This window comes from Anomaloglossus baeobatrachus, chromosome 6 (genome assembly GCF_048569485.1).
Source record: "Anomaloglossus baeobatrachus isolate aAnoBae1 chromosome 6, aAnoBae1.hap1, whole genome shotgun sequence".
NCBI lineage: Eukaryota > Metazoa > Chordata > Amphibia > Anura > Aromobatidae > Anomaloglossus > Anomaloglossus baeobatrachus.
This window is the reverse complement of record NC_134358.1, coordinates 298,227,337-298,243,213: the sequence shown is the minus strand read 5'-3', so window position 1 is coordinate 298,243,213 and position 15,877 is coordinate 298,227,337. Positions and strand designations below refer to the sequence as shown.

The window sequence follows — 15,877 nt, the reverse complement described above, 5'->3', positions numbered from 1 at the left end:
AGCTGGCTCTTTAGTCAAGAAGAAATGGCTTTATGCTGACAGAAAAATAGTATTGAACAGCATACAAAGCAATGGAAACCCCTGAGGGGCTTGTGTGCTGTGGCGTACTGGAGATGCACTTCTATCATACTTTTCTATATGGTAACATTGACTTTTTTGTATGTTTTGGATTGAATGTATGTTTATATGAATATTTAATGGATTGTTTTAATTGTTCTTTAAAATGTACTCCATGTATACTTCTTTGTTGATGCTATGAAAACGTTCTGGCCTACATGTGATGTGAATGGCCTTATAAAGGGTTAATGAATTCCAAAGAGTAAATTAGCTGGGAAGCTTAAAGTAAAGGGAATCTGTCAGCAGGATTTTGCTACTCAATCAGAGAGCAGCATAATGTAGAGACAGAGGCCCTGATTGGGTTGCTTGCTGCAGCATTGATAAAATCACAGTTTTCTTAGCTGCAACTTTACCAGATCTCCAAATGCTGAGCTCTGTGTAACCCTGCCCACCCCACTGATTGGCAGCTTTCTGTGTAGACTGTGCATAGGCAGAAAGTTGAGTAGGGGCACCGTCCGCAGAATTTTTAATGTAATTAAATATATGAACTGTTTTAACCTGAATTTGTTTTCTACAATAAAATATTTAATAATTATTGATTAGATAAAAAAAAAAATATCAAGACACTTACCCTTTAAATACATATCCTCTTGGCTAAAAATATATTTTTTAAATTGGGTGACACTGAGAGAGCGCAAAAGATGGTGTCTAAGATGCCTGAACATCTTTTGTGTCATTTTGCCATAGTTTTTGCTTAAAAAAAATATCCACTAGTGATTTCTTCATTGGAGTGAAAAAAACAACTGGAAAACCAGAGTAAAAAGGATGTCTCAAAAACAGGTTCCCTTTAAAGGTTTACCCATATCACCTACTCACCTGCGGGGCGGTCTGCTGAGGGTAGAGCAAAGTGCTGTAATGTGCAGATGCGGGGAAAAGTCGAAGAATGCCTGCGCATTACAGCACTTTGCTCAAGGCAGAGCAAAGTGCGCATGTGCAGGAGCGTGATGCAGGACACAAGTAAGATGGAGGACAGCGATTGCAAAGGTAGAGGAGGCGCCGGACCCTAGAGCAGCAACGCCCATCGGACCGGAATGTATCGGACCTCCCAGCAGGTGAGTAGGTGATAGGTTCCCTTTAAGAAATATACTAGATGCCCAATCTGTGGGCAACATGCTCAGGAAATGATTGCAAAAAACGACACAAAAGTTGCTTAATGAGGGGAAAAAAAGTGTTTCCTAAAGTGTCTTTTGCTTGAGTCTGTAAACGAATAAGGGTACAAAATTTTCATTGTAAAAATCAATTTTAGCCTCAAACACACACAATTAAGTAAAAAAGAAAAAAAATGCCCCCAGAGTTAAACTGAATCCATAACCTTTAGAGGTTATCTGGGACTGCTTCTTTTTTTTTGTTTTTATATTATACTATGAGGATAAAATCTTAACAGTTAGATGGCTAATAACTACCTGCCTGTTCTACCCTGAGCCTCTTACGGGCTGCTCTGGTGATGGGACGTGCTTGTCAAGGTCATGCTGATTGCAACCGGCTCACCCCAACTAGCCAGTGAGCCGGCTGTCAATCAGCGTGACATCGACAGTTGTCATCAGAGCGTAAGAGAAGCCGCTACTTCATCAATGTGACGTCAGCAGAAGCCTCTGGAATTAGAGATGTATGACTGCTTTGTGAAGGCAGAGACCGGCTCCGGGCACAACAGGCAGGTAACTGGCAACCTATCTTGGCAGGATCTGCGGGCAGTCTGTGGCTGGCCGGGACCTCCCGATTCGATTGTCTCCCCCCCCCCATAGATGATGTCATGGAGGGAGAGAAAGATCCCACCTGTTTGATTTCCAGATATTATATCTTTCATAAGGTGATAAGTGAGTCTATTAACAGCTCTCTCATAGAGAACAGAGTGGCAATCAACATACCTGTGTATGAGGGACACAGGATAGAAAGCTGACCAATCGTTCCAATGTGTATGGTGGTCCTTAATGTGTCCTAGGTGTAGGCGTGCTAACTAGACAGCCATAGGGCTTTTGGAAGGTTCCTTAGCCTCCAGTTGGGTTACTGAAAGCTCCAGTAATGCAGTCATAAACTACCGTCTGCTGCGGCAACTCCAGCAGACATTGCTGGGCATGGAGCCTCACTGCTCCTTGTCGAAAGACAGGGCGTTCATTAAGGGGATGATAGCGTTTGCCATTAATGCTTGAAATCTCCCGTTTCCCAATGTAAATGGATAATCTTCAATCGTGTTGTTTTCTTTCCTTTATTGCATTTTGCTGTAGTTAACTCTTTGTGGATGGCGACATTCTCTAGTGCATTGAGCTAGGTTTTTGTTCCTTTCAAGAATAAAACCACTGTAGCCCCTGAATGGAATATAGAATATGTCCCCAAGGGTGCAACACTTAATTCTTCCATTTGGAAGGTTTCAGTCTGCTGCCTGCTTGAATATATTGTGCAGTCATGATTGAGCAGACATTCAAGGACAGTTGTTTCATTTCTTTTGGACTCAATTTCAGCATGCTTGCAGGCTATCTTCTGTGAAAATGGGAATCTGTTGCAAACCGGGTAGAATTAGTTCATGGCATGTAGTAATAGAGCATTGTATGTGCGTTTATCCATTTATAGATATTCTTTGTTGGAAGGCTCCAAGCCATGTTCTCTGGTGACCTATAAGCAGTGCTGCTGACATATCACTCGGGTAGAAAAATCCACTTCTAGTGCTCAAATTGCTGTCTATCATTTCTTTCAGCTTCTCTTTTGCTTCTTGGCATTCCAGTCTTGTGGGAAAATAGTAATGCTGCATGAAATTTCAGGATTTACAGGATTTGAAATATATAAAAATGTGAGTTAATGTGTAAGATTTATCTGGATGAGCTTTCTTGTGTATGAAATAGACTCCGTTATACGCTCCTCAACATTGGGATTGTAGCACAAGAAGGAATTGGCATGGGATTATGGAAATAACGGAATAGATAGTCATGTTAAAGATATGCAAATAGCGAGAAACTGGAAACCAAAGCCAAATTTTCAATGTATCTTGATTTATTCAGTGTCACATGCAGAAATTGGTTTTCTGAGGAAGGTTCTGCACACTGAATGCAATTAGGGATATACATCAAGATTTGCTGCTGGCAGCTCCCTTTACAATCTTGATCAGTGATGTTCCAGATGTGCTTAACCCCATAAGCTGGTGTCAGTTCGCCCCTCCCCACCCCAGGGAAGGAAGGGGAAGGAGTGTGATGGTAAGGCTTGGCCACACAAGCACTACTGCGAGTGCATCGCATGACACTCGGCTCCCGCTCTGCTGGAATGTAAGCCGAGTGTCATGCCACTGTGATTGCAGCACAGCTGTGGAGGAGAAAGCGGGCGCTGCGGAGGAGAGGGAGGGACTAATCGCCCTGTCTCCTTCATTGCCAGCTGATGCGTATATCGCACTGCACTCCGGTGTAATGTGAATGCAGTGCGATGTTTCTCTCGCACCCATAGACTTGAATGGGTGCGAGAGAAAACAAATTGGATTCCACCTGCAGCATGCTGCGATTGTTTTCTCGGTCAGATTAGGGCTCAGAAAAAAATCGCTCATGGAAGCGACTCTATAGCGCAGACCTGGGCAAGGGGTGGCCCGCGGGCCACATTCGGCCCGCCTACTCTCTGTGACCGGCCCGCCTGGTTCAGGGCGTCCTTGCTGGCCGGTCACTGATGAGGGCAATCTGATCTGTTGTCCGGAGCACCAGGCTCCGGGATGCCCGTGGTCAGATTGCCCTCATCACACGCTGCGTGCTGGGAAGGCAACAGAGGACAGATCCTGCAGCGCCGCACAGTGTAGGCAGCGGAACGCAGGAATCTCTCCTCTGTTCCCTGCCCGACACTTTTCTCTGTGACACACGCGCACCCTGATATCGTCAGTACGGCGCACGTGTGTCATTTGAAAAGTTCCCGCCCGGCAGGAGAAGAAGCTGCAGCGGCGGGGCCGTATGGAGAGAAGCAGCGGTGGGGGCTCCTACGAATACAGCATCGGCGCAGCCTGGCCATGTGAAAGAGAAGCCGCTCAGCGGGGGTTCGTACGGAGGTGCCTGAGGAGGGGACAATAACAAGAGATAGGTGAGTGGTTACTAGTAACCTGCGGGGACAATGGGGGAACGGGGGGAACTGTTGACAAATATTTGGGGTGTAGTGGTGTAGTATATGGGAATGTAGTTTTACAGGTGTGGTATATGGGGGGTGTAGTGGTGTAGTATATAGTGATGTAGTTTTATAGGGGTGTAGTGGTGTAGTATAATACAGGTGTATATAGGGGTGTAGTATAATACAGGTGTATATAGGGGTGTAGGAGTGTAGTGGTGTAGTATAATACAGGTGTATATAGGAGTGTAGTATAATACAAGTGTATATAGTGATGTAGTATAATACAGGTGTAGTATATAGGGGTGTAGTGGTGTAGGTTATCACAGGTGTAGTATATAGTGATGTAGTGCTGCAGTTTATTACAGGTGTAGTATATAGTGATGTAGTGCTGCAGTTTATTACAGGTGTACATAGGGGTGTAGTGATGTAGTACATAGTGGTATAGTATATAGAGGTGTAGTATATTACAGGTGTAGTATGTGACGGGCGTAGTGATGTAGTATATGGGGATTGTGTGTGTATGTATGTATACATTGTGGGTATGTGTATATATGTTATATACACACAGTATATATATGCGTGTTCGTGTGTGTGTGCGTGTATATATATATACAATATTTGTGTGTGTATATATATATATATATATATATATATATATATATATATATATATATATATATAATACATACATATACATATATATATTGGTGTGTGTATATATATATATATATATATATATATATATATGTATATGTATGTATGTATATATATATATATATATATATATAATGTGTGTGTATGTATGTATGAATGTATGTGTGTGTGTAGAACCGAGTTAATTATATTAGTCTGGCCCTCTAAAACCATCCCAATTTCTCATGCGGCCCCATGGGAAAATTAATTGCCCACCCCTGCCATAGAGTAACATTGGTCCAAGTGGAATGCAATTTTTTATTGCATTCCACTCTCTCCATTTTACTTGCCATGTGTCATTAGCCACACACAAATACAGACAGGGGAAAACAAAAACTCAGACACACTGTAAACTCACAGGAACAAGCAGTAAGAAATTTAAAGAGAAAAGCAAGAGAAGTAAGGCAGCAAGAAAAGGACAACAATGGTTAACACCACAACCACTTACAGCAATGAATTGATACAACCACCAATAAGTCAGGATCACAACACTTCACCATACCAGAGTAGAGAAGCTATAGCTAGCATTAAAGGAAGTGTCCAGTGAGCATATATCGGATGGGAGCGAGTGTGACGGGTTCCCCCATAGCATGTGATCAAAGGAGACTAACAAGCAGCCCAGCAGAGATTAACTCTTGCTAGCCTGCCTATGAACTACAAGTTTGTTGGTTGATGTCTGAGTCTGCCTGCGCTGATCACAGACATCAGAGAAGTTAGCAGGTAGAGTGCCAGAATCTGTAGGCTCCATAGATCCTGACGCCGCCATAACAGTTGGCGATGTTTGTAAAAATGTCCTGATATTCATCCTGCCAACATTTGCTGGTTTGTATATCTTTTATCTTCTTTTTATGCCTAACTTTAGAACGAATAACCTTGATGTATCTATGGTAGAAAAAAGTGTTTTCTTATGTAGTATCAAGATGCCTTTTGAGAAATGCCTAATATTTTTTGCTTTTCTCTTGTCAATTGAAGGTACGCGTTGGAGAAGTTGGAGGGAATACTCTAGGATTTTACGGCTGTCAGTTTAGCCCAGATAAGTCAATGATTCTTGCCCATGCATTTCATGGAGCCCTGCACTTGTGGAGTCGGAATTCAGAGAAACATGTAAGAAATATTTTTTTTGTGAATTTTATTAAAAGAAAATAAGTCTAATATAAATCAGTATAACAAAAGTCATATAATGAACATTGTATACTTAGTTTGATCGTGATTATAGCAGATGTAAAGAATTGTACCAGTACACTATAGAGTTAAAGGCTTTGTGTACAATGCACTTCTGCATTTTAGAATGCTGTATATGGGAAACAAAATAAATTTCATTTCTATATGTGACGCCCCTGAACTATCAGGTCGTCACAGGGTACTGCACAAATTGCCCTTCCGTGCAGTATTGAAATCCCTCATGGTTCTGGGTCCCCATCTTACAGTGCTGCCTCCAACAGCAAATCAGATCACCAAATATAGCAAATTCTAAACCAGTAGGTATCAGAGAATTAATTCCAACATGTACAGTTAATACAGATATAGCAACATGTGATAATAAAACTTAACCTTTAATTGGGTATATTAAAAATACCATAGAAATAGTGATCCCACCACCATTAAAAACCAGAAGAAATGTTGAGGCCAATTGATAGATGTATTCATGGCGTCAACATGTTTCAAAGTACAGGGGTACAAAGCAAGCAGCACCCCTTACCATCAACACGGGAGAAAATACTCGTGTGTGAATAACTGTTAGTTGTACCACCAACAAGCTACGCTAGTTGATAAACAGTATATAACCTGCCGAACATATATACAATAACCACGATGATAGTATATCACTGGACTCTGACAGTACCGATGTCAAATAGAATAACATAGTACTGTTATGCACTCAGCTAATTAAACTGGTGTGACACATCATCCAGGGAAAATCAAAAGATAAATTAACCCTTATCCCAAACGGTATTAACAAAGATAGGGGTGAAATACAGTTATCCACCTAACTGGTTATGTATATACAAAAAACCGTAGGACGGGCGATCAAATCCAAGTCATGTATCGTTAATAATGATGTCCAAAGGATAATGACTCCCGAATGGGTATCATATGCTAGACACCAACCGGCAGCAAATACGACACAAAAAACAAGGCCACTTTAAGTGGAACAATCTCACCCGATTCACTCGTCCTGTAGATGGATCAAGGTTCTCCCGTGTTATCTGGTCCACATACCGGCACGGAAGGAGTCATGGCTTGGTCACCAGCCCTGTTTGGGAATTAAACTGACCCTTTCGTTATGCACAATGACTCCCGCCCTTACAAGGGCAGTCCACAGCTGGCCCTGTTGTGGCTGACCCTTGGTGAACAAAACCAGGTGACTTGGCCTCAACATTTCTTCTGGTTTTTAATGGTGGTGGGATCACTATTTCTATGGTATTTTTAATATACCCAATTAAAGGTTAAGCAAATCAGATCCTAAATACACCCTGCACCACACCCACCAGGCACACCAGAGGATGGCTTGAGCGGAATAGGGTCGCCCACCTAGGGGTCAGGAAGGGGAGGTGAGGAGTGTAGAAGTGAAGTGGAGGAGGAGAAGTGAGGTAGCCCTCAAGCTGAGAGGAGCTCAGAGGAAGCTGGGAGTAGTTGAGGAAGCTGACTAGGTTGCAGACGATGGTCTGGACCTAGAGGAGTCGTACCCCTGGTCGCAGGGGATTGAGGCTAGGTGCCTGGACCTGTCAAAGAGGATGGTCATCAGCTGGCAATTAACCTGCGGAGAACGGAGCCTTTATGGACTGTTCCCACTAGCTCCAGAATTGGGGCACTAGCGTAACAAGGGGGATAGGGCCTTCTATATAAGCAGCCCACTAAAATCCCAAGCGTGAGCCCTGAGAGCAGGCTCCCACACTTAACCACAGTGGGGAGCGGGGCCCGGCAAGTTTCAGACAACTGGGCCACTACGGTGAATTTAAACTTTGTGCCAGGAGGCAGGTCATGGATCACCAGGCAGCACTGCAGGGGACAGGACCCGGACGAGCTCCCCTTTGAGAGGCAGCGGCACCCAGAGACTTGGTTTACCCGGTTGTCAGCGTCTGCTTATTGGCTGAGTGATTTTCCCCCTTCACGGCACCCAGTAGCATGATCCAGAGTCCCGGGGCCTGCCCCTACCCGTTTAGGGCAACGACACCTTGCTGCCCCACTTCATCACCCCGGGTACTCCAACGGTAGCGGCGGTACCCCCAGTTACCGCACACCACGGGTAGCGTCACTAACTATAACTACCCTGTAAATATATCCCCTTTTACTTTAGAGTGTGGCCCCTAAGCCCCCGGGTCCGGAGACCCTCAAGCCACAAACGGACACTTCCCCCGGATCCGAGCGGTTCGATCCGCTGCTGGGGGCGGCACATATACATTTCTCTATAATACAGTCTAAGCATACATCCAGTGATCTGCTTGAAAACCTCATTGTTTTAAGTTTGTGATCTGGAATTAAAACAAAGCACTTTGTACTGTTAGTATTCCTTACTTGCAGACCGAGACCTGAATAAGAGACTTGAATTTCTGCAGTCCTTACTTTACTGCTGATGTCAGCTGCAGGAGTAAATAGAGAATTATAGCCAAGATACCTTAGACTACTTGCTATTTTCTTCCCGTATACGTGCCTGAAGATTTAGCTTACCAACTAATAAAGTCCTGTAATTACATCGGTGTCATTAGTGAATAAATTAGTGGGTAAGGGATGTTCTGTGAATGGTGGTAGAAGGAGAGGCAATGTGAGTTAGGCTTATAGAAATACTGACTGGTGACCAATCTGCAGCTCGGAAATATGTCTCTCATGGCAGACAATAACAGCTTCCAATTAGGAAGTTATTGAATGGGGCGGAGGGATGGGTCTACAGCAAAAACTGCTGAGCTTTGAAGGGAAAGGCTGCGCAAAGGTGTCTGCACAAAGGTACTACATATGAAGCTCTAAGATCACTGGGGCACATTTACTAATCCTAGGAGAAGACTACACAGTCTCCAAATTATCAAAGTATCTCATGTAGTTTGATAAAGTTTGGTGAATAATTAGCTCCCAGAATATGTCAGACATCTTTGCAGTTCAGAACATGCTTTTTCCTGTAAGGCAATATTTCCACAATCAGTATCTGTTGAGTTTTTCTCGCTGCAAAATTTCTGCACCATCTCCGAACCTTAGTATACTTGTGTTGTTTTCATTGCGTTTCTGTGTGCGTTTAGATCAGGGGTCTCAAACACGCGGCCCGCGGGCCGCATGCGGCCCTTCAGGTGGCTTCTTGCGGCCCGCAGGCCCGTGGACCTGGTAAAGATGGCGACCGGTGCAGGGGCCGCAGCTGCCAGTTATTTACTTCAGTTTACAGTTTTGTCTTTGCCGCGCACAGTGAAGTTCTCGCTGCAGAACGCAATAACAGCCGCCTGCCAATCAGAGGCAAGCACCTGCTGCATATAATAATAATTTTATTCATTTATATAGCGCTATTAATTCCACAGCGCTTTACATGCATTGGCAATACTGTCCCCATTGGGGCTCACAATCTAGAGTCCCTATCTGTATGTCTTTGGAGTGTGGGAGGAAACCGGAGTACCCGGAGGAAACCCACGCAAACACGGGGAGAACATACAAACTCCTTGCAGATGGTGTCCTGGGTGGGATTTGAACCCAGGACCCCAGCGCTGCAAGACTGCAGTGCTAACCACTGAGCCACCGTGCCGCGCATATGACCTCAGATGATTGCCTGTGATTGGCCAGTGGCTGTTGTGCAGTGAGAACTGCTCTGCATGCGCCGGCCGAAAGTTCAGCGATGACAGCAGCTGTGATCATTACCGGGTCCACGTGCCTGCGTGCCGCTGACAGCAGGTGAGAAGAATGTTTTCGTGTGTGTGGGGTTCTGTGTTGCTGGCTGAGGCTGCACTGTGTGTGTGTGTGTGTGTGTGTGTGTGTGTGTGTGGCATGCCGTGTGTGTGTGTGGTTCTGTTGCTGGCTGAGGCTGCACTGTGTGTGTGTGTGTGTGTGTGTGTGTGTGTGGCATGCCGTGTGTGTGTGTGGTTCTGTTGCTGGCTGAGGCTGCACTGTGTGTGTGTGTGTGTGTGTGTGTGTGTGTGTGTTAGCTGAGGCTGCACTGTGTGTGTGTGTGTGTGTGTGTGTGTGTGTGTTAGCTGAGGCTGCACAGTGTGGGGGGTGTGTGTGTGTTAGCTGAGGCTGCACAGTGTGGGGGTGTGTGTGTGTTAGCTGAGGCTGCACAGTGTGGGGGTGTGTGTGTGTTAGCTGAGGCTGCACAGGGTGGGGGTGTGTGTGTGTTAGCTGAGGCTGCACAGGGTGGGGGGTGTGTGTGTGTTAGCTGAGGCTGCACAGGGTGGGGGTGTGTGTGTGTTAGCTGAGGCTGCACAGGGTGGGGGGTGTGTGTGTGTTAGCTGAGGCTGCACAGGGTGGGGGGTGTGTGTGTGTTAGCTGAGGCTGCACAGGGTGGGGGGTGTGTGTGTGTTAGCTGAGGCTGCACAGGGTGGGGGGTGTGTGTGTGTTAGCTGAGGCTGCACAGGGTGGGGGGTGTGTGTGTGTTAGCTGAGGCTGCACAGGGTGGGGGGTGTGTGTGTGTTAGCTGAGGCTGCACAGGGTGGGGGGTGTGTGTGTGTTAGCTGAGGCTGCACAGGGTGGGGGGGTGTGTGTGTGTTAGCTGAGGCTGCACAGGGTGGGGGGTGTGTGTGTGTTAGCTGAGGCTGCACAGGGTGGGGGGTGTGTGTGTGTTAGCTGAGGCTGCACAGGGTGGGGGGTGTGTGTGTGTTAGCTGAGGCTGCACAGGGTGGGGGGTGTGTGTGTGTTAGCTGAGGCTGCACAGGGTGGGGGGTGTGTGTGTGTTAGCTGAGGCTGCACAGGGTGGGGGGTGTGTGTGTGTTAGCTGAGGCTGCACAGGGTGGGGGGTGTGTGTGTGTTAGCTGAGGCTGCACAGGGTGGGGGGTGTGTGTGTGTTAGCTGAGGCTGCACAGGGTGGGGGGTGTGTGTGTGTTAGCTGAGGCTGCACAGGGTGGGGGGTGTGTGTGTGTTAGCTGAGGCTGCACAGGGTGGGGGGTGTGTGTGTGTTAGCTGAGGCTGCACAGGGTGGGGGGTGTGTGTGTGTTAGCTGAGGCTGCACAGGGTGGGGGGTGTGTGTGTGTTAGCTGAGGCTGCACAGGGTGGGGGGTGTGTGTGTGTTAGCTGAGGCTGCACAGGGTGGGGGGTGTGTGTGTGTTAGCTGAGGCTGCACAGGGTGGGGGGTGTGTGTGTGTTAGCTGAGGCTGCACAGGGTGGGGGGTGTGTGTGTGTTAGCTGAGGCTGCACAGGGTGGGGGGTGTGTGTGTGTTAGCTGAGGCTGCACAGGGTGGGGGGTGTGTGTGTGTTAGCTGAGGCTGCACAGGGTGGGGGGTGTGTGTGTGTTAGCTGAGGCTGCACAGGGTGGGGGGTGTGTGTGTGTTAGCTGAGGCTGCACAGGGTGGGGGGTGTGTGTGTGTTAGCTGAGGCTGCACAGGGTGGGGGGTGTGTGTGTGTTAGCTGAGGCTGCACAGGGTGGGGGGTGTGTGTGTGTTAGCTGAGGCTGCACAGGGTGGGGGGTGTGTGTGTGTTAGCTGAGGCTGCACAGGGTGGGGGGTGTGTGTGTGTTAGCTGAGGCTGCACAGGGTGGGGGGTGTGTGTGTGTTAGCTGAGGCTGCACAGGGTGGGGGGTGTGTGTGTGTTAGCTGAGGCTGCACAGGGTGGGGGGTGTGTGTGTGTTAGCTGAGGCTGCACAGGGTGGGGGGTGTGTGTGTGTTAGCTGAGGCTGCACAGGGTGGGGGGTGTGTGTGTGTTAGCTGAGGCTGCACAGGGTGGGGGGTGTGTGTGTGTTAGCTGAGGCTGCACAGGGTGGGGGGTGTGTGTGTGTTAGCTGAGGCTGCACAGGGTGGGGGGTGTGTGTGTGTTAGCTGAGGCTGCACAGGGTGGGGGGTGTGTGTGTGTTAGCTGAGGCTGCACAGGGTGGGGGGTGTGTGTGTGTTAGCTGAGGCTGCACAGGGTGGGGGGTGTGTGTGTGTTAGCTGAGGCTGCACAGGGTGGGGGGTGTGTGTGTGTTAGCTGAGGCTGCACAGGGTGGGGGGTGTGTGTGTGTTAGCTGAGGCTGCACAGGGTGGGGGGTGTGTGTGTGTTAGCTGAGGCTGCACAGGGTGGGGGGTGTGTGTGTGTTAGCTGAGGCTGCACAGGGTGGGGGGTGTGTGTGTGTTAGCTGAGGCTGCACAGGGTGGGGGGTGTGTGTGTGTTAGCTGAGGCTGCACAGGGTGGGGGGTGTGTGTGTGTTAGCTGAGGCTGCACAGGGTGGGGGGTGTGTGTGTGTTAGCTGAGGCTGCACAGGGTGGGGGGTGTGTGTGTGTTAGCTGAGGCTGCACAGGGTGGGGGGTGTGTGTGTGTTAGCTGAGGCTGCACAGGGTGGGGGGTGTGTGTGTGTTAGCTGAGGCTGCACAGGGTGGGGGTGTGTGTGTGTGTTAGCTGAGGCTGCACAGGGTGGGGGTGTGTGTGTGTGTTAGCTGAGGCTGCACAGGGTGGGGGTGTGTGTGTGTGTTAGCTGAGGCTGCACAGGGTGGGGGTGTGTGTGTGTGTTAGCTGAGGCTGCACAGGGTGGGGGTGTGTGTGTGTGTTAGCTGAGGCTGCACAGGGTGGGGGTGTGTGTGTGTGTGTTAGCTGAGGCTGCACAGGGTGGGGGGGGGGTGTGTGAGCTGAGGCTGCACAGGGTGGGGGGGGGTGTGTGTGTGTGTGTGTGTGTGTGTGTGTGTTAGCTGAGGCTGCACTGTGTGTGTGTGTGTGTGTGTGTGTGTGTGTGTGTGTGAGCTGAGGCTGCACAGGGTGTGTGTGTGTGTGAGCGGAGGCTGCACAGGGTGGGGGGTGTGTGTGTGTGAGCTGAGGCTGCACAGGGTGGGGGGTTGTGTGGGGTGTGTGAGCTGAGGCTGCACAGGGTGGGGTGTGTGTGTGTGTGTGTGTGTGTGTGTGTGTGTGTGTGTGTGTGTGAGCTGAGGCTGCACAGGGTGTGGGGGGGGTGTGTGAGCTGAGGCTGCACAGGGTGGGTGTGTGTGTGTGTGTGAGCTGAGGCTGCACAGGGTGTGTGTGTGTGTGTATGTGTGTGTGTGTTAGCTGAGGCTGCACAGGGTGGGTGTGTGTGTGTGTTAGCTGAGGCTGGGGCACATTGCTACATGCTACAAGGGGACAAGGATGCACACATTTTTACAGGATGGGAAACAAGATGGGGCACATTACCACAAGATGTTGGCCAAAATTACTATGCAGTGGTTATTGTAAAACTGTATTACTTACAAAAAGGGGAAAAAATGTAAAAAAAAAGTGTATATGTGTATATATATATATATATATATATATATATATATATATATATATATATATATATATATATATATATATACATATACATACATACACACACACACACACACACACACACACACACACACACACACACACACACACACACAGAAAAAATGGTACCACTACCAATGTCACTTTGTCCTGAAAGGACTGCGGCTCCTCAAATTATTTTTTTTCCTGTGTGCGGCCCATACACCCAGCCGAGTTTGAGACCCCTGGTTTAGATTTTGTTTTTTACTTCGCATTCTTTGTCTCTGTCAGAATTTGACAGCGCTATTTAACAGGTTAACAGCCGTGGAGTGGACAGAGCTACACTCTACCTACGGATGTTAAAGACGCATGATGGTTGATTAATTTGACCATCATCTACTGGGAAAGACGTGGGCTCAGCAGTGGAGCCTACATCAAAGGCAGGCAGCCAGCATATGACGTACCAGTACATCATATGTCGGTAAGCGGTTAAAGGATATATGAAAACTTATTATTATTCATGATCACTATTACCCAAATAACCCCAAACCCAATTGCACTATAGTTCAAAAGTTTAGGGTCACTTAGATATTTCCTTATTTTTTAAAGAAAAGCACATTTTTTTTCATTGAAGCTAACATTAAATTAAACAGAAATACACTCTATACATTGTTAATGTGGCAAATGACTATTCTAGCTGCAAATGTCTGGTTTTTAATGCAATATCTACATAGGTGTATAGAGGCCCATTTCCAACAACCACCACTCCAGTGTTCTAATGGTACATTGTGTTTGCTAACTGTGTTAGAAGGCTAATTGATGTTTAGAAATCCCTTGAAAACCATTGTGCAAGTATGTTAGCACAGCTGGCAACAGTTTTGCTGATTAGAGAAGCTATAAAACTGACCATCCTTTGAGCTAGTTTAGAATATGGAGCATTACATTTGTTGGTTCCATTAAACTCTCAAAATGGCCAGAAAAGAGAACTTTCATGTGAAACTCGACAGTCTATTCTTGTTCTTAGAAATGAAGGATATTCCATGCGAGAAATTGCCAAGAAACTGAAGATTTCTTACAACGGTGTGTACTACTCCCTTCAGAGGAGAGCACAAACAAGCTGTAACCAGAGTAGATAGAGAAGTGGGAGGCCCCACTGCACAACTGAGCAACAAGTACATTAGAGTCTCTAGTTTGAGAAATCAACGCCTCACAGGTCCTCAACTGGCAGCTTCATTAAATAGTACCCGCAAAATGCCAGTGTCAACATCTACAGTGAAGAGGCAACTCCGGGATGCTGGCCTTCAGGGCAGGGTGGCAAAGAAAAAGCCATATCTGAGACTTGCTAATAAAAGGAAAAGATTAATATGGGCAAAAGAACACAGACATTGGACAGAGGAAGATTGGAAAAAAGTGTTATGGACAGACGAATCGAAGTTTGAGGTGTTTGGATCACACAAGAAGAACATTTGTGAGATGCAGAACTACTGAAAAGATGCTGGAAGAGTGCCTGACGCCATCTGTCAAGCATGGTGGAGGTAATGTGATGGTCTGGGGTTGCTTTGGTGTTGGTAAAGTGGGAGATTTCTACAATCTAAAAGGGATTTTGAATAAGGAAGGCTATCACTCCATTTTGCATCGCCATACCCTGTGGACAGTGTTTGATTGGAGCTAATTTCATCCTACAACAGGACAATGACCCAAAGCACACCTCCAAATTATGCATGAACTATATAGGGAAGAAGCAGGCAGCTGGTATTCTATATGTAATGGAGTGACCAGCCCAGTCACTAGATCTCAACCCTATTGAGCTGTTGTGGGAGCAGCTTGACCGTATGGTACGCAAAAAGTGCCAATCACGCCAATCCAACTTGTGAGAGGGGGAATCATGGGGCGAAATATCTCTAGATTACCTCCGCAAATTAACAGCTATAATGCCAAAGGTCTGCAAAGCTGTAATTGCTGCAAAGAGAGCATTCTGTGCCGAAAGCAAAGTTTGAAGGAGAAAATTATTATTTCAAGTAAAAATCATTATTTCTAACCAAGTCAATCTCTGGACTATATTACTATATTTTCTATTCATTATGCAACTCCTTTGATAAATAAAAGTATGATTTTCCATGGTAAAGACAAAATTGTCTGGGTGACCCCAAACTTTTGAACTGTAGTGTACCTGATATTCTCTGTGGCCTATTGGTTGAAATTCAGTCTAGACATTCATCCCTCTTGTTGGATCCTGAACCAATTGTGAAAGAATTGCCATAAAGAAAAAAAAAAGTTTTCTTTGCTTGTCCCTGCAGGACTCTATCAGGGTAGATGAAGTCCCCCATATAAAACGACTACTCCCCAATTTGCTGCCTCATCCACATGCTTTTTGAGGATATTTTCAACTGCTTCCATTATACTCGAAGACTTATAACAAACCCCTTTCAGAATTTAATTATTTTTTCTCCTTCCCCTTATCTCCACCCACAGGAACGCCACGTTCTCATTAGTCTCACATACAGTTAGGTCCAGAAATATTTGGACAGTGACACAATTTTCGCGAGTTGGGCTCTCCATGCCACCACATTGGATTTGAAATGAAACCTCTACAACAGAATTCAAGTGCAGATTGTAATGTTTAATTTGAAGGTTTGAACAAAAATATCTG

At 46.7% G+C, this 15,877-nt stretch overlaps 1 protein-coding gene across 2 annotated transcripts in view; it reads left to right on the top strand.

Moving 5' to 3' along the window:
* Positions 1 to 15,877, top strand: part of ELP2 (elongator acetyltransferase complex subunit 2) — a 143,971-nt gene that overhangs the window by 70,296 nt on the left and 57,798 nt on the right. For both annotated transcript variants that reach the window (XM_075314886.1, XM_075314885.1), the window contains exon 11: positions 5,848 to 5,979. In XM_075314886.1, coding sequence (XP_075171001.1) covers positions 5,848 to 5,979 — 132 coding nt within the window. The remainder of the gene's footprint in view (positions 1 to 5,847; positions 5,980 to 15,877) is intronic.